Source organism: Falco rusticolus, chromosome 1 (genome assembly GCF_015220075.1).
Source record: "Falco rusticolus isolate bFalRus1 chromosome 1, bFalRus1.pri, whole genome shotgun sequence".
In the NCBI taxonomy this organism is placed as follows: domain Eukaryota; kingdom Metazoa; phylum Chordata; class Aves; order Falconiformes; family Falconidae; genus Falco; species Falco rusticolus.
Genome location: NC_051187.1, coordinates 72,430,868 through 72,453,798, shown reverse-complemented (window position 1 = coordinate 72,453,798; position 22,931 = coordinate 72,430,868). Strand labels below are relative to the sequence as shown.

Here is a 22,931-nt window from a genome sequence, read left to right as displayed (position 1 = left end):
AAAAGCTGCCATATCTATTTGGACAACATGAAATAAACAACACAAACCCCTCCTTTCCGTGTACACTTTAGCTAGTATCGTGCCCTATTGATCCACACAACCTATTAATCACGTATTCCTCCCCTTCATCAGGAAGGATTCAAGATTTGTTTGAACTGCTATGTGCAAAGTTTACCCAGTCTACCTGGCTTGCTTTGTAATTAACAGCCACTGCCGCAGTTGCAGTAGCGTTGCTGCAGCACGTGGCAGATCCAAACCAGAAAGGTCTCTTTGTACCATCAGCAAACCAAGGACTGTTTTTAACTCTCCAGATATTCTAGTCCCAATGCAGACGGTTGCATAGTCGCAGGTTGGTTTGCTTAGTTGTCTGATAGCGTTGATACCAGAACGGGATCTGGCTAACATCCAAATTTTCAGCAGTGCTAACAAGAACTGGCTGGTGTGCTTCAGTAGAGCTTGCTCCCAAAAAAACTCTGGGACCTCACCATTTGTGAAAACATGGATGTGCCAAGATTTTGTACTGTGCTTTACTCAATGTACAGCCAAGCTGGAGCAAAGCCCCTGGTGACTTCGCTTTTGTGCCGTGCTACTGCAGAAGCCAGTCTGAACTTCTAAAGTAAGAGCACTCGTGCCTGTGGCGGGTGCCTCCGTGAGGTGCCAGGCAGGGTCATGCGGGAGAGATGACACACCAAAGGTCATCACAGATTTTAACTGAATCACAGGGGATTTTCCCTTATTTGGGGGAATTTAAAAATTGCCCATAGCAGCACTGACATAATAGAAACGAAGTTTATGGGGAAGAAGTAGATTTCTGACAAGGTTATGGCTGATTTATTGCTTGATTATTGGAATACTTTCAGGAAATTTAAAAAAAAAAAAAAAAAGCCTGGAAACAACTTAAAAGCCTGATCCTGTTATGTGTTTAGACAAAGGATGAGACAGCTAAAGCATTCCAAGAGCATGGGGTATGGTAACAGCGCCCTAATTTCAAGTGCGAATGAAGTCCCAGCGCCTCATCTGGGTTTATTCCTGTACTTGTGGGATTTGCAGCCCTGTAACTTGGTGGCGCTCCGATGCAGTTAAAAACGCGAGTGCAGGTAAGCGGCATTTTTTAAAGCAGTCAAGGAGTTTGCAAAAATTAATGCTGTTCCGGGATATTTTATTTATTTTTTTTTTAAAACAAACCAAACCAAAGCAAAAGAAGCCAGAAGAGGAACACGCGAGCGGCCGCTGTCGCCGCCGAGGCAGGGATCTTCGCAAATACCCGGCCACGGCCGCCCCCGGGCCGCACGCCTCGCACCCAGCACGCCTGCGTGCGGTTGCCAAGGCGGATCCTGGCATTTTGTTGCGGCTTCTGAATTACTTGGGTGGCCCCGGTGAAGCCCGAGCGGGACGGGCTCGCCTGGCCCTTGCAGACCGAGCCCCGGCCCCTCCGGCCCCGCCCGCTGGCCCGGCGGGACCTGGCGCCGCCACCCCGCACCGCAGGCTCGCTGCGGCCCGAACCACCGCCCCCGGCGCGGAGGAGGCTGCTGGCCGGGGCAGGGGGACCCCGCCGAAGCACGGAGGGTAGCGGCGCCCCTTCCCGGACCCAGCGGCCCGCAGCCCCGGCGCGGCCCGGCAGGTGAGGCTGCGGGCGGGGCGAGCCCGGCGCCGCGGCTCGGCGGGCTGTGGGGAGCCGCTGGCTGGCGTGTAAGGGGTAGCGGGGGCGGTCGGGGGGGGTCCCGCTCCCTTGCCCGGCTTGGGGCGGGGGCAGCTGCAGCCGCGGCAGCGGGGCTCCAGCGGCCGGGCGGCTCCGGCGCGCCCCTCAGGGCGTCGGGTCCCTCAGGCCCCCGGGGGCGCGGACGGCAGAAACGGCGGCGGGAAGGGAATGGCCCGTGGGCGGCTGCTGAGGGAAGGGGTTTAGAAGCCGCCCCGTCCGCGCCTGTGTGGTTTTGCGGGGGCTGTTTTGTTTTTTAAGGCCTTTCAGCGCGGTGTTACAAGAAACCCTTTGGGTGTTTACGCAGAGAGGTATCTTTTTGTGCGTGTGAATCTGCTCATAAATAACGCGGAGCAGGGGAGTGTCTTGTGGCTGAGGACTTCTGCCGACTTTCGCTGGCCATCCTGCCCCTCCCGTGGCTGAAGCTGGGGACAGCAGATGCTTTGCCGTCCACTGAAGCTCGGTGTCAGACAGGCACGGTTGATGTTAGAAAGCAGGTACAGTCGTGTACGGCCATAAAATTAATAAGGTAAAAACTACAGCACGTGGCCGTCAGGGACTTACTGCTTGTTGGTGTACGAGGAGCGAAGTCTGTGCTAGCAGAGCCACTTTTCATGGATTCCCGTTAATGTGAATTAGTACTGGACGGCCGGGCTGCCCGCCGCACCTGGCACAGCGCAAATGCTGTGGGGTTGTTTATTGTTTATCTCTTTTCCTGAATTGTATAATGCTACAGTCTACTGAAAAAAGGTGGTAACTGAAGAAATAGGAAAAAAATACATGTATTGATATAAAACCAGACAAATTAGTGACTTTGACGGGTGTGTGTGTCTATGTGTGGAAATCCTTTGCTATGCTGTATAGAGAATAAATGTTATAACACTCTTCACCAGAGTTCATTAAATCAAACATAGAGCCATTATTCAAGCTGAGTGTTTATGGTACGCTAGTTAACTTCCACTTTAAGTGAAGTTACACATAAACAGGAAACATTTTTTTATTTGCTCTTCATATGGATCTATATTGTGTGCCACAGATACAATATTTTTCTAGTGCTGTTAGTTCCTAATTGCAGGACCACATGGTCTACAGTCAGTTTCATTTGAAACTGAGAACATTCAAATAAATTAATCCAGTTTTTCTTCCTGGCAAGCATACTGGCTAAAACAGTAGCGTATCTCTGGTATTGGGAAGCAATGATTAAAACTCTCTTACATATTTAAACCTACTAGTGTTCACACAGTTCTGTTTGTCCTGTGAGGGTGCGTGACAGTTACCTGACGTGTTACTTTTCCCCAAATGGTGCAGGGAGTGAGGGAAAGGTTGCCTCATGATTTGTTCAAGAGCTTCCTCAGAGCATGAGTGTAAAGTCTTTGTTCTCACTGACCCATGATCTCTTCAGGTGCTCTTAAACGTGTTGAATGCTTCAAATACAGAGCCTCCCAGAGCAGCTGAGAGCTCCACTTAGTCTTTGGAAAAAAGACAGGAAAAGATGTGAATGCCTCCAGGCCTCCTACCTTGCACTGCCTGGCTGTAAAGCATTATAGTCTGATCTAGTTCCCCATTCTCCTCTCTAGTTCCCACTGTACTATTTGAAACCTGCAATCTTCTTATCTTTTGCTATTGTTTGTGCTTGGGTAACAGTAATTTGTGTTATGGGAATCTAGCTCCACCCATAATACAGGTGTTTGCAGAAAAGAGATTTGTACATCCCTTTGCAGAGGTAAGGTACACAAGATGCACCCCCTTTCCCTTGTGATGGTGCTGAGATTACTTGTTGAACTGTTGGGCTAACAGCAAGTTGTCATGGTTGTTGTCATCAGGTTAGTGGATTATGACTTGGAAGCAGAAGTGGGGAGATGTTTCTTGTCTGTTTTCAGTGCTTTCACAACCAATATTATCCTGAGGCAAGTGCTTTCTGTTCATAACAGAAACTCTAGGTGTCATGGAGAATAGCTGTCCAGCAGCTGTCCATTAAATTTTAATCACAGGTGTCTTTAAGTTCCCTTCTTCTGCATACCCTGTTACTTACTACTCTAACTTGCAAATCTGATCAAGCTTGAGGAAAATAGTGTGGAATTATATTGGCCAGAACTTGGAAGCTTTATTGCAACCGCAAGTTTCTGGTTTGTAGATGAGGCAGTTGTACCTGTAGTCAGCCAGATCAGTGAGGGTGTGTATGTATTTTTAACATTGAATCAGCATGCTAAAACTTTATGGAGAGATGCTGCATTTGGGTCTACACCAGGTATTTTTTTTTTAATTTTGATTTATTTAGCGTTTGTAGAACTCTTTGGGTTTGGGTTTTTTTTTTCTATGCTCACATTCTTTCTTCATCTCTCTTCAGCAACCTCCTAACAACAAATTCATGTTTCATTCGAAGATTTTCTTGTCTAAAGAGTGGAAATTTATTTTCTGAACTTTGAAAGGCCATTCTCTCTTTTAGGAGAATGATGGCCTCTTGGGACCTTGAGGATTTTTTTGCCACTCAGCTGAGTAATCTGCTTGAGGTTCAGCTCATTTCTTCCATAGACAAAGGCAGGGTCTTTTCTTCTCTAGTTCTTCCCAGCTGAGCTTCATATTAATCAAAGCTGTGATTTACAGTGTTGCAACTGTGCAGTGTGTCTGCACAGGGCAGAGCACTGTCATCTTTATTAAGATGTCATTTGTCTTTTGGGAAAGTATATTCATCAAATAATCTTAATAGCAGTGTGTCTGGCGGGCCAGCAAAAAGGATTTTGGCAAAGAAGTTGCAAACAGTAATTGGAAACCCTTCAAGTCTTGAAAGTCCTGACAGCACAAATGTTAGTTCACTTGCTACATACGCTAAGAAGGAGTACTTTGTGCTCAGCTGGAGAAGGGGTTTGAGCTCCAGGTCCTTAGATGCTGTTCTTTTTTCTGTGAAGTCTTACACATATCTTCTGGTCACTTACCTGTAAACTCTGTCAGGAATTTTTATACTATTGGGTATTTTTCTTTCTCCTTTCTAAGCACAAGAGTTTAAATTTGGTTTAGGTAATTTGGTACTTTATTCTGTTGAAAAATAGTGCTTTTTTTGATAGTACTGCTTGTTCTGCTTCAGTAGGGCTTCATAAAATAAATTTGTTTGCTCCATGGATCCATCAGTGCTGCATCTAACACCAGGGATGCTGGAGCTTAATTCCCACTGGAAGAAGCTGTTTGCCTGAGGCCCAGGACCTCTGTATAGAGACAGTAAAAAGTTGCCTCTGCAGGGTTAGTGGCTGTCAGTTTTGTGGAGCAAGTCCTGGGAAAGGAGAATGACATGTGGCCTCCTCCAGATGAGGTGCCAGAATTCAGGAAGCAACACTGGTGAGGTTTCCGAAGCATGCTGGGCTGGGTGGACACTGACCTGTGCCAGTCTTGGAGAGGGGAAGAGTGGGTTGAGTGTCACCTGCGCTGGGGAGAGGGAGTTTGAATGGGGGAATGCTGGCTCAGCATGGGGCGTTTGGTGGCTGCCTGCTGGAGAAGTAACAGCCTGTGTTCCTCCTTTCCCCTCCAACGCGGCATGCTGCCATCCTCCTTTGTTTTGTGTGATGGGGGCAGGAAAGGGGAGAGGAAAAAAGAAAGCTGAGCAAGTCTGACCTGGGGAGAAGAGGTATGTAATTTATCCTGAGGAATGTGGGGGCGGGCAGGGAAAAAGCTTGAGAATGGTTGTACTGAAGTAAATTGTGTAGCAAAAGAGAAGATCCTTTCTGTTTGGTCAGAGTATCACCTTGTATTTTTGATTTTTAGGCTGGTGAAAAGAGCAAATTCTGCTTTTCGATGGTGTTAATCCTAAAGTATTCAGAACTATTTTTGTCAGCACCAGACCATGCCTAGCTTTCTATGTTAAAGCTGCTAAATTCCTCATAGTTCTCTTGTGTTATTCTTCCCCAGACAGGAAAACTAGTTTGTTTTATTTTGGTTCTCTCTCTCTTTTTTTTTATTTTATTCTTTACTCTGCGATTAAATTTATCTTGTCTTAGGCCTCTTCTGAACATTTAACCTGACTTCTGAGCCTCCAAACATTGTCATAAGTGCATATTATTGCAACCAGAGCAAGTAGGGTAAATTGAAGCACTGTGCTAGATGTACTTTAAGCAAGTTTTATGTGGAACTTAAGCATATTTTTTGATTCAGCTAACACTGGGGCTTTTTAATTTTTTTTTCTTGAAGCCTTCCCTATTCCACCTCTAGGAAGGAAATTTTTATTTTATGGTTTATGTAAAGTGTGAAGGAAATTTGAGAAACACATGGGCTTGTGGAGAGTTGGGTAATATCTTTAGAGACTGTCAAAAAGGATTTCCTGCATTTAAAATTGTGCTGTTTAGGTAATACATTAAATATATTAACACTTAGGTGATCTCTATTATCCATTTTTAGGAGTCGATAATGCAGTTTAGTGAACAAGCATGTGGAATTCACTTCAACTCTTTTCAAGATGGTTCTTCTTTGGAAGAGATGATGGATGCTTTGAAATTTCTGTAGTGTCTTTTTGTTAAAGGAGAATTCTTAGTAAGAGATACTATTCTATCTGCAATAATAATGCTTCTTATTAGACACAGAGAATCAAATCTCTGCATATAGTCTGTTCAGGAACATTGATGGTAAAGCACTGGCTTCTTGAAACAAGTAACAGGTCTTTGTATCTGCATTAGTGAAAATAAATAAGGTAAGAAAACTATTATAGAACTCTACTATGTGTAAGATGATACAGAAATGTATATATATTTTTAAGTATAGATAATATATGCATATACAGATTTGCAGTATTAGAACCTAAAAAAGAAAATAAATTCTATTGAAAACCTGAAAATGAAGGGAAAATAATATTCTGTTGAAAGAAAACTTCATCATTCAATACCAACTTTGTTTTTTGCAGAGGCAGCACGATTGTGACTTGCGCTTACACAATCAGCAACTGGAAGAAGGCCAGGTTCTAAAAGTAATGTGGTGTCTTTACATGAGGGTGTTATAAATGATAACTTCAGACTTGAGTAAAATTAAAATTTCTAATGAAAAAGGACCTGTTGAAAAAAGAATGACTCTGATTGAGAAGAACGGCTATCATGACTCTGTATACATAAATGCAGCTAAGATTTTTCAAGGCATTCATACTGAAAAGCGTAAGGATAGAATATTGGTGCGATATGGTGATGCCTCAGTATCTCCCATGCTGACTTTTAAAGATGAATATTCCCAGCGTGAATCTTATGAACTGGCTTTCAGTGCTTTAAAATGTAAGTACAAAATTTTCCAAGAATTGTCAACAGAAATGATGCAGCAGAGAAGACATTAAAAAAAAAAAAAAAGTTCTGCCCAACACCAGAAATCTGGGGAAATTTTTGTTGAACTACAGATGACTACTAGACTACTTGTATCCCTCAAATATTTGACTATATCTAAGTGTTGTTAGCATTTTGTGGAATCAAATGTTTAAACTCTGTACTTTTTCATGCAGTTCCTTTACATGCAACTTTTTTAGCGTTGCTACTGTTTGTGATTGAATTATTTGCCGTTAACTTTCATTATATTTACACTTCCAGCTTTTTCTTTAATGATTAATAAGTTTTTATTTTTCTTCCATAGAATGTTGTACATTTCATAGCATAACTTGTCAATATTTTCTTTTTTTGCAGATCAAGATCTTCTTGAAGAAATACTGTTAGATAGTTGCATTTACCCGTGCCAGTCAATAGTAAGTGAACATTTTTATGAGGAAATGGATTTTGTGTTTTCTGAGTTGATGTAATTAGAATATTTTCTGAGGATTCTGCAACATTCTTCAGAACAATTCTTTTGTTTTGAACTATATGGTAGCCTAAGACTGAAATGTTGCTGTCCTTTTTAGGTAGTCTAAAGCATCAGTCTCCAAGGTAGCAGATACATTAAGTGTATGTAGATCTGTTGTAATTCTTGTTGCACCTTACTGCTAGGAATCAAAACCTTCAAAGAAAGACGGCAGGAGAGTGAGCCGTAATGCCTACTGCAGTGTAATACTTGCTTATTCATGTTGTCCATGAGCCAGTCCGTGTCCATGTGCTTTCCTTCCCAGCTGTATCCCCTTGTGAGTGGGGAAAAAAATCATGTTCCTTTCCTGCCCTGGGAGCTGGAAAGCATGGAGTGAACCCTGTCAGACAAAAGAATCCATTGAACCCATGTTTCATGTCCTGGGCAAACTGTATTGCAGACAAATATTGCACTTGTATTGGCAAAAATTGGTCCAGTTTACTCTCTCAACAGGCTTTCCTGCTTTGAAAAAACCTAGAGCTGACAGAGTAATGCGCTATTCCTTCCAGTTCAGTCTCTCATGCCCTTGAAAATTACAAGATTAATTTGAACTGATGTTATTTGTGGAAATTGATGTGAGCAGGCAGATGATCTAACACATTTGATTTTTGGCTTGGTTTTGTAAGGAACTAAGACTTCCGTGGCAACATTTTTTGTTTGGTGGTATTTCCCTGATAACTTGAGTTTTCTAGCTAATTTCAGTTGTATTTGTGAGAAGGTAAGAATTTTTGAAGGCACAAGAACTATAGGAATGTCATGAAAAGAGGTAGACAAGAAGTGCTGTTAATTACTGTCCCTAAGAAGAGGATGCTCCCTGCTGTAAACATTTAGACATGGGAAGATTTTACATATGTCCCAGCTGCAGAATGGTTATTATAACTGAGCTCATTGGTTGTTATATACCAAAGATTACTACAAGAGAAAAATTGATAAATAAGTCTTTGTTAGCTTAGCTATTCAAGGAACTACCTCATGAGGAGAAAATAATTTCAAAGTTTAAATTCTGGTAACATTAAAAGTTATTAAGATATAGTATATTATCAGTCTGTATGGAAAATATTTTAAGTTTTGATAAGCTAAATAATTAAGTTGGGTATTTCAGTCAATGTTCTAGTAACTCTTCATGAGGAATTCTTTTCACATCCTTAGGAATAAGCTTTTCACTGGAGTTTTTAGTGCCTCTTACATGGGAGACTGCTGTTTGATACGGATCTTTTTGCAGACGTAAGGCATGCTTTGTGTCACTTTCTCTATCCAGTTACTTTTCTGTTGCAGCCAGATGAATTAACCAGCTTGCTTGTTGTGATGCTTTATGACCTGCAAGACCGAAAATTTCAAGCACGAGAGATTTTTGATGAAGAGGAACCTGTAGCAGAAGTTCGGAAGATAGAGCGTTATCTATACAGGTTTACATGCAAAAAGCTTTTTTTGTTGATATATACTGACAGAAATACAGATTTGTATAACCAGTGCCTTTTAAAACTAGTTATTACAGATGTCTTTTGTCTTTTGAGTTTAGTGGGCTTTGTTTTTATTTTTAATGAGAACCTGGTTTAAAGGGGAACTTTCATATTCCAAGAGTTAAGAAAAATAGAGCTAACAAGCCATGTTTATATTGTGGATTATTTTGCTAGAATCTTATTTTGGAGTTGAAATTTTTTTCATACAATTTAGAAAAGAAACTAAATAGTAAATGTTCATAAATAGGAGTGTAATAGAGTTAACAGGTCATGGAATGGAATAACATCCATTTATGTAGCAATACTTCTATTATGCAACTTTGTTAAATATTATTTTCAATATAATTAAAAAGATATGTAAAATAAACATTTTAAGTAGTGTTCAATTATTTATTTTGTCAGTGTTGATGAAGTCAACAGGCATTTATTGGACAAAATTGTGTTGCTGATGGATTTAGAATAGTCCAGAAGTTTATGAATATCACAATTACAGGGTGTTTCTGGAGGCCAGTAACTAATATACCTTGATATCTGAAGTAGCTCACCAGCAATTTTTATTTGCTTTGAATTATCATGTATCAAGATCATGCATAAAGCTTGTGGGAAGAAAAGACTGGGAATATTTCCTCTTAAATGAAAATGTCAGAATTATGAAATTGACTCCTGGTTGTCATCATACTTGTGTTTCTGTATGCATTTAGAGGTTAGCTTGCATCAAATGCTCATTCTGCACCTGAATGTATTTATATCTTCAAGCATGCAAAAATATCTGATGATTGTATTCCAGAGATTGACATACTTGAGAGTCATCTCTTATAATTCCAGTCCTGTGTGCATTAAAGTAAAACAATCTTACCGATGTACCTTGCATCTACCACTATCTGGGGTAGAAAATGTCTTGTAACTCTATTTTCTGTAGGGGCTTGCAAAATGAGGCCTCACTTTTGGTTTCTAAGCAAGATATTATTGTAATAGAAATGGTGCATGTTAGTAAGTTCTATAAACGTTTACATCAGCTACTAAACTTGTGTCTTGTTAAACTTGCTAAAACTTCTGTAGTTTTAGGACCAAATTGGCAGCTGCACTAGCAAGATGTCGCATCAAACATGATGCTCTTTCAATTGAATACATGTTACCAGAAACCACACGGAAGCAGGAACAAAGGGCTTCTGCTTTACCTTTATGTGTTTGGATAAACACATCTAAAATCAGGTAAGGTCTGTAAAGTATCATCTAATATTGATGTTTTACATGTGAAGGGATACAGTTTGCTACACACTTGTTTTAGAATTTCCAGGTTATATTATTACCAGTAATTCAAGTTTCCTATAGTAAATTCTGCTTAGACCAGTGACATTGGGGGGGGGGTGTGTGTGTGTGTTTGTTTATATTGCAGTAATGGTATTCATAAAATGTGACAAAGTTGTGAAACAGTTTTTCTTACTATTCTGTTGCTTGTGTGGGTCTTTCACCAAATAAATGAGGAAATAAAGTTAGAAAAAAACTCTGCATGGGTGAGCAAACTCGATGAAAAATAAAGAGAAAATGGTTTTAAAAGTGGATGTATTACTGTAAGTCATAACTTGGCAAAGAGTGTTAAGACAGATCCAATACTTAAAATTGGTGTTTATTCTGTAAGGTTAGTGTAAACTTGAAATAAAAATAGACTTTCTAAACCCCTGGTGTTCCCAGTTCTGTACTGATACATGAACCACACCAGGTTATTCTGTTATCTATTCTGTTAGACAGGTAATCCATTTTATTACTTTGTCAAGAATTTTGTTTTCCTGCTCTTGTCTTGGACCAGTGTTCCGTGCTTAGATTATAGGCTTTTCAAGAGAGAGGTGTCTTAGGCTGGTTTTGATTTTGTAACCTTAAGTAAGACTGAACTAAAAGCTGCTGCATTGATCCTACATCTAACGTACCACGTAAGCTTATGGCGCTGTATAAAACTGCGTTGCAACAAACAAGTCTTGGTGTATATACCTTTAAATCTTTATGATACTTGAATTGCAAACCTCAGCATTTATGCCTTCATTACATTTACACAAGGATTATTTCAGTTATCAGCCATTAAATTAATTGGCGAGCTGGCTAAATTGAAAGCAATTGGAAGGACTAAAGTATTCAGGCAGTTCATTTGCTACAGTGTCTCCTGAGCACATGGACATTTATGTTTTGATGCTTTGAATCATCCTCTGGAGACACATACCTCTTTCTGAATTTATTTTATCAGACTTATTAACTTAATTGTTTCAAACCAGAACTTACATACCTAAAATAGAGTGAATTCCCCTCCTCCATTAGGCAGTATTGCACTTTTTTATGTATATATGCATGTGTGTATACTCACACACACAAAAAAAAAGGGCAAAACCCCATGTAATGATTGTGAGCTACATTGCTTAAGTAACTCTTGTATATTTAATGGTCAGTTGCATGTTAACAGCCTTCAAGATGTTTTCAGAGATTTGAAGAAGAAGGGATTCACAAGAGTTGAATCTGTGTCAGACTTCGACCGTTATACGTACAGTGTGGACCAACACTGTCATGATGTATTGTTTTTTCCTTCCTCTCTTAAAGAAGAACTGCTTAATTTAGATCTTTTTGCAGATTGCAAACTCTTCCTGCAGGTGAGTTGATGTCACCCTTGAAAATACGATCTGCAAACTAAAGTAATGCTTTGCTTGAGAATGAGGTCATGTATCATGTGACTGTCCTATTAAGTCAGGCAGTCAGCAATATACTCTCATAAGGGTTTGGACCTTTTTAATAGTTAGAAGGTTAGAAACTGTTCCACTTACTAAATTTAGCATGGCAATGTTAATGGTTATAATCGATTGCTACAATTAAGTTAGTAGAATGTTTTAAGTTTAATCTTAAAACTGTTAAAACAAACATTGAAAGTGGTCGAAGAGGCAGACGTTTCTGAAAATGCGAGGACAGTTTCTGTGTAACTCTGTATGCATTACCCCCAGTTAGTAGATGATGGTATGCTAATACTATAATCCCTCTTCCTCTTCAACTGTGTATTTGTGATGGAATGATGCTTCTTTATATTTTGTGCAGTGTGATTCCTAAATCTTCATAAACCCTACTGGTCTTTTTCCTGACTTGCCATCATTAGCCTCCCCAGGCAAGACTGGGCAGAGGTTCCTGTTGTAGAGCAGTGGTTTGGAGTAACCGTTCAACGACACACAACCACAAATTACCTGAAGTGTCTGATGATTCTTGGGTGCCTAGCAGAAACATTTCAAAGGGCATTTTCACTACATGCTTTTTCATTTTCTGGAAATTTTAGCCTCAAAATTTATTAGCCGACTTACAAAGCAATTCAGTATTCAATATCCAATTTCAGTATGTGTATTTTGAATGGAAGACTTACAGAAAATAACTATATATGAGAGCCCCTTAGGTCACAGGAACAAATTCTGAGTATGACTGCTTAAGAATATTCAAAGTGAGGAAATGGAACCCTCAAAAACTCCATCTGTCTTTGGTGGGGTAGGGTGGTACTTGAATGCTGTAAGTAGATATGTAGATGAAAACTCCATCTCTCTTTGGTGGGGTAGGGTGGTACTTGAATGCTGTAAGTAGATATGTAGATGTTGATGTGAACTTAAAAGTTTTAGTGCTCCCCTTTATCATCAGTGTTTGCCAGATTTGGTGCAATACACGGTACCTGTGGTCTGTGTCTTCACTCTTTGCCTTTTAAAGTAATTTAATGGAGGGAATGTCCGATTTGCCTTTTTTCTCTTCATCACCTGTAGCATGAGTTCACTTACTCTTGTTGAGAAGTCCCTGTGCTTTCTGCATTCAAATCTGCCTCTGTGGTGTTCACATTCCAGCAGAATCTTGGGTTTTCATCTGTAAGGACTTCATTTCTCCTATAACTATTGTCAAGAGCTAGGTGAATAGTTTTGCATTTCTGTTAAGCTGCCTCAGAGAATGAATTCTGCATATTATGGCTTATGTTTGCCTTTTCTGGAACTGGCTGTTGCTAGGCATTCCTCCCGATGGCGATGATAGGCACTACATTGTTTTAACCTCCAGATATTATGCTTTCTTATGCATTAGTCAGAATTATATTATTTAAATTTAGTGAATGACTTAAGATGTTTGGTTTTGTACTTTCTTTAATTCTGGATTAGCAGCTATCCCCGATTAGTTTTTCTCCTCCCTTCTTTCCTGTTTGTCATGAAAACAATGAAATGCTTCCCTGATTTTGGAAAGGAGGTTGGCGTTCATAGAAACCAACATAGTTGGTTACGCGTAATTTCTGTGTCGTTATTTTCCAGGATAAGTCTCGCAGCCTTGCTGTACACTCTGCACATGCACTGTTGAATACAGCTGATGACATTATCGTGGCTCACGTAGGTTCCCATCTGACCACTGCCCATATGTCAGTGCTGACAAACAACAGCATGTCCAGAATTTTTGTTTGTGGTGTGAAATCCTCAGCAAAAGCAGCAGAACTGAGGAACTTGTTCAGTCACATTGGATGTAAAAGTAGGTGTTTAAACAGTTGGTGTGCATGAAGTATTGTTATGTAGGTGTTTGTGGTATATATAAATATGGCATAATTTATCAGAGTTCAGAGATTTCATATTTGAGGACTTGGGGAGGGCAGTAGCAACTTATCTTTTTGTCACAGGATGAACTGACACCTCTTCAGCTACAGTCAAGTTCATCAAAGGCTGCAAGTTAACCATGTCATAGATGCAGGCTCTGGAAATGTCAGGGTGAATTTTTCCATATAAGTAGTTACTGTACAGCAGTTGGTGTAGCTGGGAACTTTTGGGTCCATTTGTTTCAAGTCCTGGCTGTTGCTTTCAGACTGATTTTCAGCCATTTGTCAGCGTTAATCCAAAACACATGCACTTGTCCAGTTTACCTGGAGGACACAAACAGAACAGAAAGCAGCAAGACTTTAGAACCCATTAGCAGTCTTTTCAGTGGAAGACGCTCAGCTCTGGCTAGTTTTTCAACCTGTTTGAAATCAGTGGGGCGTACTTTGGAGGATCAGGGTCTAGTGGGCTCTAGCTCTATGGAAGCCTATATAACATCAGTCTCTTCCCCTTTACCACATTAAAATTAGGCAGGCTTGCTTGCATGTGGAACTACTGAGTTTTCCCCTTTTTTCAGATATTCAGTTGTTACATGAAGACTTTACCGAGATTAGACCAACAGATTCGAGACTTCAAAACACAAAAGTTATTTTGCTGCTACCACAATGCTCTGGACTGGGTGTTGGCAATCCAATAGACTTTATTTTAAATGAACATGGAGGTAACTTTCAGTACAATAGCTAGCTCATGCTTCTTGGTAGAAATTGCATTCAAGTATTGTGGTCTAGACATCATAGCTGCCTCAGTAAATTGTATCATTTTATTAAAAAAAACTTCCTTACTTTAACTACTATAACACTTACATACTAAATAACTTGCATAATTCTGTGTGTCTGCTTCAAGTTGATAGTATGAAGTTTTGAGGGTTATTCTTGGGAGCAGAGTGAATATAGCCTTTCTTTTAAGGGAAAATGATTATAGGCAGAAAATCTATTTCAAGATACCAATGTGTGTATCATTTTCCATTGATTACATTCCTTCCTTTATTGATTGTTTGTATAAGTCCATTTACTGTACAACTTTTGTTACATAGAAGCAGCTAAATTACAGCTAAAGAGGGAAAGAAGAATCATTAAGGCACTCCTTGGTATTGTAATTTGCAAGACCTACCTTTGCACTGCACCAGTAACAACTGGGTCTTATACCAAAGCATTTTGTGGAAACAACTTAAAGTCAACACACTACAAGTTGCAATAATACACTTACAGTTCTTTATTTAGATGCAGGATTGCTGAGACACCTTTTCCAGGGATCTGTATCTGAGGATAAACTCAGTATTCTTGCTGAGAGGCAGCTAAATGAGTTGATTCATGCAATGAAATGTAAGTGTGCTAGCTCCCCAGTTTCTGGGAAGTCCTTGTGCTATCGATTCCATTGTACTGTCACCAGTTTTTATATAATTAAAAATACACCGATTATGCTGTTAGTTAACAGTAAGTGTGTAACCAGTACTCCTAAATAATGATTTCCTCAAGGCGTTTCTGTGTCCTAGTGTTCACCAGCCATTAATACAATAATCTTCAGCATTGTGTAGAGAACTGGCTTACTCATACTGTGCTTTGGAAAAGTTGTAACTGTAGTCTGACTCCACCTGCATGCTGCCACTTTCCCCCTCTGTTGGAAGCTGTGTGAAAAGGCAGGATGCAGCTTTGAATTTGTGCTGAAATCTGCAAATATTTGAAAATATTTTAATTATTAAAAAACAAATAGAGATTGAATGCTAATGTGTTCAGGAGGATATATTTTATTGGTAAAAGTAACATCCAAGCATAATTTTTACGATGTTTTCAGTCCTTACTAAATCACTGTGTGCACGAGGAACTTGAACAGTGAAAAAAATTTCTTTTTATTTTGTAGTTAACGAAGTACGAGCTATTGTTTACTGCACTTGTTCAGTTTACCCAGAAGAAAATGAACTAGTAGTGGAAAAAGCACTGAAATCTGGAGTGGAAGGAAATAAAGTCCCACCATATAGGTATGGAATGAGTAGTTTTGTCTATGGAAAAATTAGAAGTATAACTTTCAATCGTAGCATAATTCTTAGCCTAGACTGATTTGTGTCTTGCATTAGAGTAACATTTTAAATAGTTTTTTGCTGCCCCTCATTCCATTTCTTTTGATGTTTGCTACTTAGTGCTTTCATCCTCTTGACTTTTTCCTCTAACGTTTTTGTTCCCGTCTGAAATTGAGATTGGAGGAATGTGTCACTGGTTGGAAATAACATTGTGGTGAGGTTCTGATAGAGATACTGCTTTTATCCTATCAGTATTCAGAGAATGAAGCTAGTTTAAGATAAAATGGAGACTAGAAGTCAGGGAACTTGCTGGTATGCTGTCAGCTTCTGACCTAGAATTACCAGTTTCAAGGGAAAAAGAAATAACTTCTTAAAATGTGAGTATAGAAGAGTGAAAACCTCTTCTATAGGCTTGCTCATCCCTGCATTCAGATGAATGACTTTTGGGGGAAACAGGTCACAGTAAAAGAACATACTGTGCAATCATAACAAATACGTAGGAAAAATGTGTGTTGTATACTTTATGTAGTTAAAGCCTCAGCTGGCGCAATTGTTAAAAGATTGATGGGTACTTTCTGGATTTTCCTTTCAGTCACAGTAGATAAATGCAAACAGTTGGCACTTACTTGCACGTAGATGTAACAGTTGATTACGGAATGCAGGTTAAAAGTGGTTTTGTTGCAAAGAGCACAGGAAAGTAATACCGTATTTTTAGATTTCATATTATCTTACATGATGTTAATGACCTGGCTATCATAGGGAAAGGTACTGTTGTTCAAGATATCATTCAGTTTAGTTAAACTCTGCATGATTAAAATGGTAAATGTTAACTGTGGCCAACCCAAATTTAAAAGAGTTATGTTATGCATGATGTTAAGATACAACAAAGTGCATCTTTCTTGCAAATCACTGATAGAAAAGAGCAGCCTGCTTGAATTTTTACGCTAAATGTTCTTGTTGCAATAAAGCTGATGGTAACCAGCATAAACAGAGCAGCAGTAGAACACCGTAAATAAAAGATACAGTGTGATTATGGTTAAGATGAAAGCTCTCACTGTTTAAGATGCGTGTACTACTTATGACAATTCCTTGTACACTTTCCTTAGAATTAATTAGATAACTTATTTGACTGTAAGAATGCAGGATAGAACGAAAAACTTACTAGCCCCTGTATTCACAGTAGTGTCTGTGAGATCCTGTGTGATCATCACAGATAGACTTAGTATTAATTTCCTTTTCCAACAAGACTGAGAGCTTTCAGGAAACTTACGCCAGTTGTGCTTATGCGTATTCTATCTTTTAGAATTACTCTGCAGTGCTGGAGTGGTGCCAAACAAAACGAGGCTTTGCTGGAGTTCGGGGTCATACAGCTGGTCTTAGGGCTGTGAAATTGTCAAGGTGATTTTAAGCATGTACCCACTGTCAAAACAGTTTTTAGCAAAGGATTTACCTTTAAGTGTACGCATTGTAAATGGGTGTGTATAGAGGAGAATTTAAACCACTCATGCATCTCACTTTGGCATACCAAATTTGAGTTAATTTCTGCATCAATTTTCAGGGTCAGACATCTGTTAAAATAAAATTATCACATTTTTGCATTGAATTATGTGATCTAAAAGCAAACCCTCTGATTTGTCATAGGATATAGCTTTATTTAGTAATGCAGGGAGGATGTGAGCCTTGTAGTCTGTTTTACCAAGTCTACAGGGAGAACAGGAGAAAAAGATTAGTTCTTTCTTCCTCACTGATTCACTGCAAAACTGTAATTTGACAAAACAGCTCTCAGTTACTACAAATAGGCAATTTTTTCTAACCCAAGATATTTAGTTTAGACATATCATCTTATTATGAGCATACACTTAGTAACTCAAAGACAACACCTTTAAAATTTGTGTGTACTGCTTAGTGTTTTCAGAGCATTCCCCAACTTCATGAACAACTTGATAATCTGGTAATTGCAGACCTGAGAAACAACCCAGTTGTTAATAATGTTGATATGTATTTATTATCTGGTGGTTAATATACATAATAGACATAATTTGGAAAACTACTTTTAATACATCCTTGTTTATTTCCTTTTATATCCTTAAATACTATTTTCTGGTCATTCGTTTATTTTTTTACAGGCTTATTCCTCCCGTCTTTTCTACTTGCTCTAATTCAAAGGCTTCCACTGAAATGTTTTTCAAAATGGAGCCATCAGAAATTTCCAGTGGCTGTTTTTTAGCTATTCTAGTGAGAAAGGTAAGCTAAGAAAACTACCATTTAAAAACACTTCACAGAAGAAGAATATTGCCATTTTCCACAAAAGAATATATGAAATGGAACATTTAAAAAAAAAAAATAGTAGTCCTGGCTGTTCTCTCATTGTCTTAAGAACAAAGAATAGGTGAGCAGTTGAAATGTGCCACTTTCAGAGCTTTATGCTGAGCACAGCTTTCCAGCATGTGCCTTTTTATAATGGAGCTGTTCACGATCAGAGCAGTCTCTGGCTGTAAGTTAGTGTTAGGAATATCCAGAAGAAACAGATTCTTGCTGTCACACCTTGGAGTGAAACACACAGCTTGACCAGACTCATGATAAATGGCGCCTAGTAAGGTTATTTGTTGTGCCTGTATGTCTCACCAAGATTTTCCAGTATCCAAGAAGATACTGTCACCCTTAGGGATTACGACTTCATTAGAATTTGAATAAAACAGCTATGAATAAGTTTCCTTCCAAAACTAAGGCGTATGCAAATCTGGCTTGAAAGGCAAGGGGCCTTTTGCTGAGTAATGGAAAAGACTTGGCAGGATTCCTGAAGAAAGGCCTTAAAGCACTAGTTTGCATCTCTGAGCATCAACGTTTTCCTCATGTAAAGATGCAAGATCTTATTTGGTTATTTGTACCACTTTCTTTCATACTGCAGTTACAGTGCTTGAAAGAAACTTGTGTCTTGGGGGAAATTAGAAGATTTTATTAAGAGTAAGAGAATCACACGAGAAGCCTTTCAAGTTACCTGGTTTTGACCTCTTTCTTTTCAATGTAAAATATTTTTTTAGCCTGGCTCCCTAAGCTAGTAAGTTTTAGTTAATTGTGCTGTGTAACATCTGTCTACCACGTTATGTCCCTCTAGAGAAAGAAACACTTTTGTTTCAGGTAGTTGATCTGAGTAATTTATTAGTCAAATTCTGAAGCACAGAAGCAGTTGTTGCTGTGGCCAGTTTTTAGGTGACACTGGAGATGAACTTTTTCCACAAGGCAGAAAAAGTCTACTTTAAGTACAATTCAAACTGAAATTTCTGGTTTACGGAAGCCTTCTTCTTGGCTAGTTGTAAATAGTTTTTTCCTCATTGCTTTGGATGTTGACCTGGTTTCTAGTTAATCTGATTTGAAAGTTTCTTGCTTATGTATTATGAGCAAGGATTTTTGTTATAATACAAATTACTCGTATTTAATATCACTGCTAATATTTCTGTATTTTAATAACTGTTTCTGATACACACACTTACATATGTGTATGCATGTTATTACAGACACAGTACAGAGCAAGTCAGTGTGGGAGACACATTACAAAATCTAGAATTCAGTTTCCCCTCTTCAGGTCTGTAGAGGGCACAATCTCTGAAGAGCAAATGCTCAGATAACTCTTCACACAACAGTCACGTTCTTAATTTCTTAAGCAAAAAGGTTGGGTAGCATTTATCACATATGATTTAAGTCTTTCTGCTAAATACTACTGTAGTTTTCTTGTGGAGTAAATTCTGAAGAATCTGGGATTAAAGTACTGAGTTTGCATCTGGGTTCTGTGGCTTAGATGCATTGTTTCCTTTGAAATTTTCAGAAAGATTCTTCTGAAAATGTGCCTGTTAAAGACATTTTGGCTCATGCTCCAGCAAAAGGACTACTAGATGGCAGTTTTGTTAAAAAATCAAAGGAAGAGGAGAAAAAGCAGAAAGTAACACAACGTAGACGTAATATTACTGGTGGTGGTATAAAGCCCAAGACTGTGGAGTTCCTTCGCCGTCAAACTGTATCTAATATTAAGGCTGAAGTTTCTGTGTCTAAAGCAGTCAGCAACATACAACAAAAGAATGTGAACCAAACAAACAGCTATGTTCAGCTGAAGAAATCTATCAATCCTGCTTCAGCCACAGCTCTGCCTAAAGTGCTGAAGCACACATCTTATTTGTCGCCTACTGGCAAGACGTACGAAAGACAGACCCTTGCTAGGAAGACACATGCAGAACGTAAGAGGGTTGTACTGAAGCCCGTGGAAATAGTTTTGCCTCCCGTGATAACACCATACCCAAGTTTGCAAGGAAACAAACCCAGGATATCAACTCATCCTTGTTTTCATGCGTGGACTGGAGCAAAGGGTTCAGGTGGTAGGGTACTTCCACCACCTCTGTCTACCGTGGTCAAGCCAACTGCGCCTGGTCTTCCTCGACCATGGCTGTAAGAATCTTCAGATTTTGCCCTACCTTTACAAAGAAGGTAAAGATTCCTGTATATATTAATCAACACACTTAATTACAGTATACCTGTATGCAGGATGATCTTGCTGTGGCAAAGAGATAAGAGATATCTGCACAGAAATATCCATATTAGATAATCATTTTTAAACCAGTAATCGCACCTTAACGTGAACGAAGCTCAGCTGCATAAGGCTGATAAGACCGCTGAGGGGAATGAGGTCAAAAAGCTATAGCTTTTTGCTGTATGCATCGAAGTGACATGTTAAAAGCATACATTTCTGCCCTCCCCTGCCCCCACCATGACCTGCTTAGATCTGTAGGAATTCTCAGTTTCAGATGGACTTTTTTCAAAGCGAGTCTGCATTTTTTAAGTGGCTATCTCTTTACAAGTGCTAGATACCATTTTTGTGAGTTATTATTTAGACTGCCAACATGGAAATTAAGCCTTGCACAGCACGCCGGTTAGCTCACCTGTATTTCTAAAACTACACGTGAGCTTTTGTACAGACAACTGGCCAAGTACACTAAAGCCCATGCACAGGCTTTCTAGTACTTGGTCCCTTGGTTTCTACTCAGGTGTGCTTCAAAATATTAACAATGAACACTAGATAAAATATTTTTATGCTAAAAGTACTGAATTATCATCACAATGTCATGTCAGACTATGTCATGGTTCATAACTTTTTTCATGAACTTTCTTGACACAAGCAGTTCTTAGTTGAAAAAAGCTGCTACTGTCAGTTATTTTTATAAATGTTACTGCTAGTCAGCTGAATAATGACTGAACACAGAGTAGTTTGTCTTTGGAAACAGCTGTGGGCTTCTACCCTGCTCCCTTTTGCTAGCAAATACAAAAAAGTAACTGCAATGTACCTTTAATTGTTCTATAATCTAAGCAGAGGATAAAAGGTACACACAGATGTACTTTAAACAATAATCTGATTTAGTATTAAATATGGACAGTATAAAGAAAGAAAATGACGACAGAATGACAGTAAAAGGAACCTCAGGAATTGTATTTAGATTAGAAGTGTTGTAGAAACGAAATAAAGACAGTGTAGCAATACAGAAAGGCAAAGATACCTGTGGCCCAAGAAGAAACTGTCCTCTAGGCAATCATTTAAGATACTTGACAAGAGTGTTAACAATATGGTATGGAATCTTAAAGTATTTGAACATATGATTCTGGATTTAGACCCAGCCAGAGAAAAGGTTTTAACATCTCTTATTCTTTTCCTCACCACACCAGTCAGCGTAGCTTTGGAAGAAAGGATGTGAACGATACCACACCAGCAACATGGACAGCTGGCTCTTGCTCATCAGATAAGTACTGTTGCTTCACTGAATCAGTAAAAATTTCTTTCTGAGCCAGCTGTCCTCTTCAAAGGCATCACTCACCTGCTGCATATCCCAGTAACCCATGCTCCTTACCTGCTCCAGTAAAAGGATGAACTCTATTCAGAAACCAGAGCAAACTTCCAAGGATAGATATAGACCTGTGCACATGCAATATATAGAATTGAAAAAGAAAATAAATCCCTGTTTTGTTTCAAAACCGTCCTGGAGGAGGAGAGATTCTACGTGTTAGATAAAAGGAATGGACCGTAAGGAGATTCTGGGTTTTCTTCAGTATGGTTAAATGCTTAAAATAAACTTCAGAGATTCTGCAATTAGAGACCAAAACTGCTGGTTTTTTTTTAAATCAAAATCTGTATCAGTAATTATTAAAGATAATTAAAATTACTTATAAAAGAACATACATGTGTCTGATGACAGAATTTCTAGGCTACTTACATAATACGCATCATGATGTCTCTCAGTCGGCCTCATCTTGCTTTCAGGAGTTTGTGTCTTTGCAATGTTACGGAGGCTAACCCAGTTAGTGTCTTGATGTCTTACCAAGAATACCAAAGAGCTGGTAGTGAAGGTTCTGGTTCTACAGGTCAGCAGCTACTTTGTAAGCACCAAACATCACACGATGGAGAAACATCTGGGACTGACTTCAGAGAGCTCGTAGGTAGAAGGCTGTATGCGCAGTTAAACACTTGATGACTTTTTTCAGTAAAACTGTATCTTGTGTAACATAACATTCTGTAATCCAGTTATGTATTTGTAATTTTCAACTAAAACTGCCGATTCAGCTTTCCAGATACAAAAGCGTCCATTGTACTGCTGTTGCCTCTAAACCACCAGTACGTTTTTCCCTCCCCTCAACCACAATTTGGAACAAAAGAAATAATTTCCCATTTTCATGGACCAGTAACAGTTGAGACAATAATTTTATGCAGCTAAATTTATTCTCGGAACAGATTACATTTAAATGTGGAGAAGTGGTCAACAGCAGGGAAAATTGTCCTTTTCTGTGTCAGTCAGGTGCTTTAAGACTGAGCTCTGCTAATAAACAGTGGGTGTCTCCTTCCTTACTGCTGCTAAAGTAAATGAACCCTGCTTTCGCTGACTGTATAGCGCAAGTTTTAGCAATGTACTAATTAACCTGCTCAAGAAAGGAGTAATGGGGTTAATGGTAATGCTGAAAGGCTGAGCCCATATTAGCTGTTGAAATAAGAAAGTTCTTTTCCATGGGTGACTTACTAACAGTTTTAGGATCCCCAGTTAAATGATCTACAAAATGTTTGATAAAATTAAAAGAAAAGGGATGTAGAACTCTGAAGTGACACAGAACTGGCGTAAGCTATTAGATACTCCATAGTTTCTGTTCCTTTGTCATGGAAAGGGTGTGTTATATAGCTACAGGTGACTCTGCACAGGAAGCGTATCACTAAAAACCCAGTTTACTATGAATGGATTCTATTGCCCTTCCATGCAGTTTTTGTTATTCCTGTTTAACCACCCTGTACGTGGCCTCTGTAGCCTTACATCCTCCAT

The 22,931-nt window shown here is 39.2% G+C and overlaps 1 protein-coding gene across 1 annotated transcript; it reads left to right on the top strand.

Moving 5' to 3' along the window:
- The first annotated feature begins 1,353 nt into the window (after positions 1 to 1,353).
- Positions 1,354 to 22,877, top strand: NSUN7 (NOP2/Sun RNA methyltransferase family member 7). Its single transcript, XM_037384328.1, has 13 exons — positions 1,354 to 1,621; positions 6,579 to 6,936; positions 7,336 to 7,394; positions 8,762 to 8,892; positions 10,006 to 10,158; positions 11,396 to 11,579; positions 13,245 to 13,455; positions 14,092 to 14,235; positions 14,795 to 14,896; positions 15,432 to 15,549; positions 17,715 to 17,832; positions 19,412 to 20,064; positions 21,295 to 22,877. Exons 2-12 carry the CDS (start codon positions 6,675 to 6,677, stop codon positions 20,027 to 20,029), a joined length of 2,100 nt encoding a protein of 699 aa, XP_037240225.1. The 5' UTR covers positions 1,354 to 1,621; positions 6,579 to 6,674; the 3' UTR covers positions 20,030 to 20,064; positions 21,295 to 22,877.
- Positions 22,878 to 22,931: the final 54 nt, after the last annotated feature.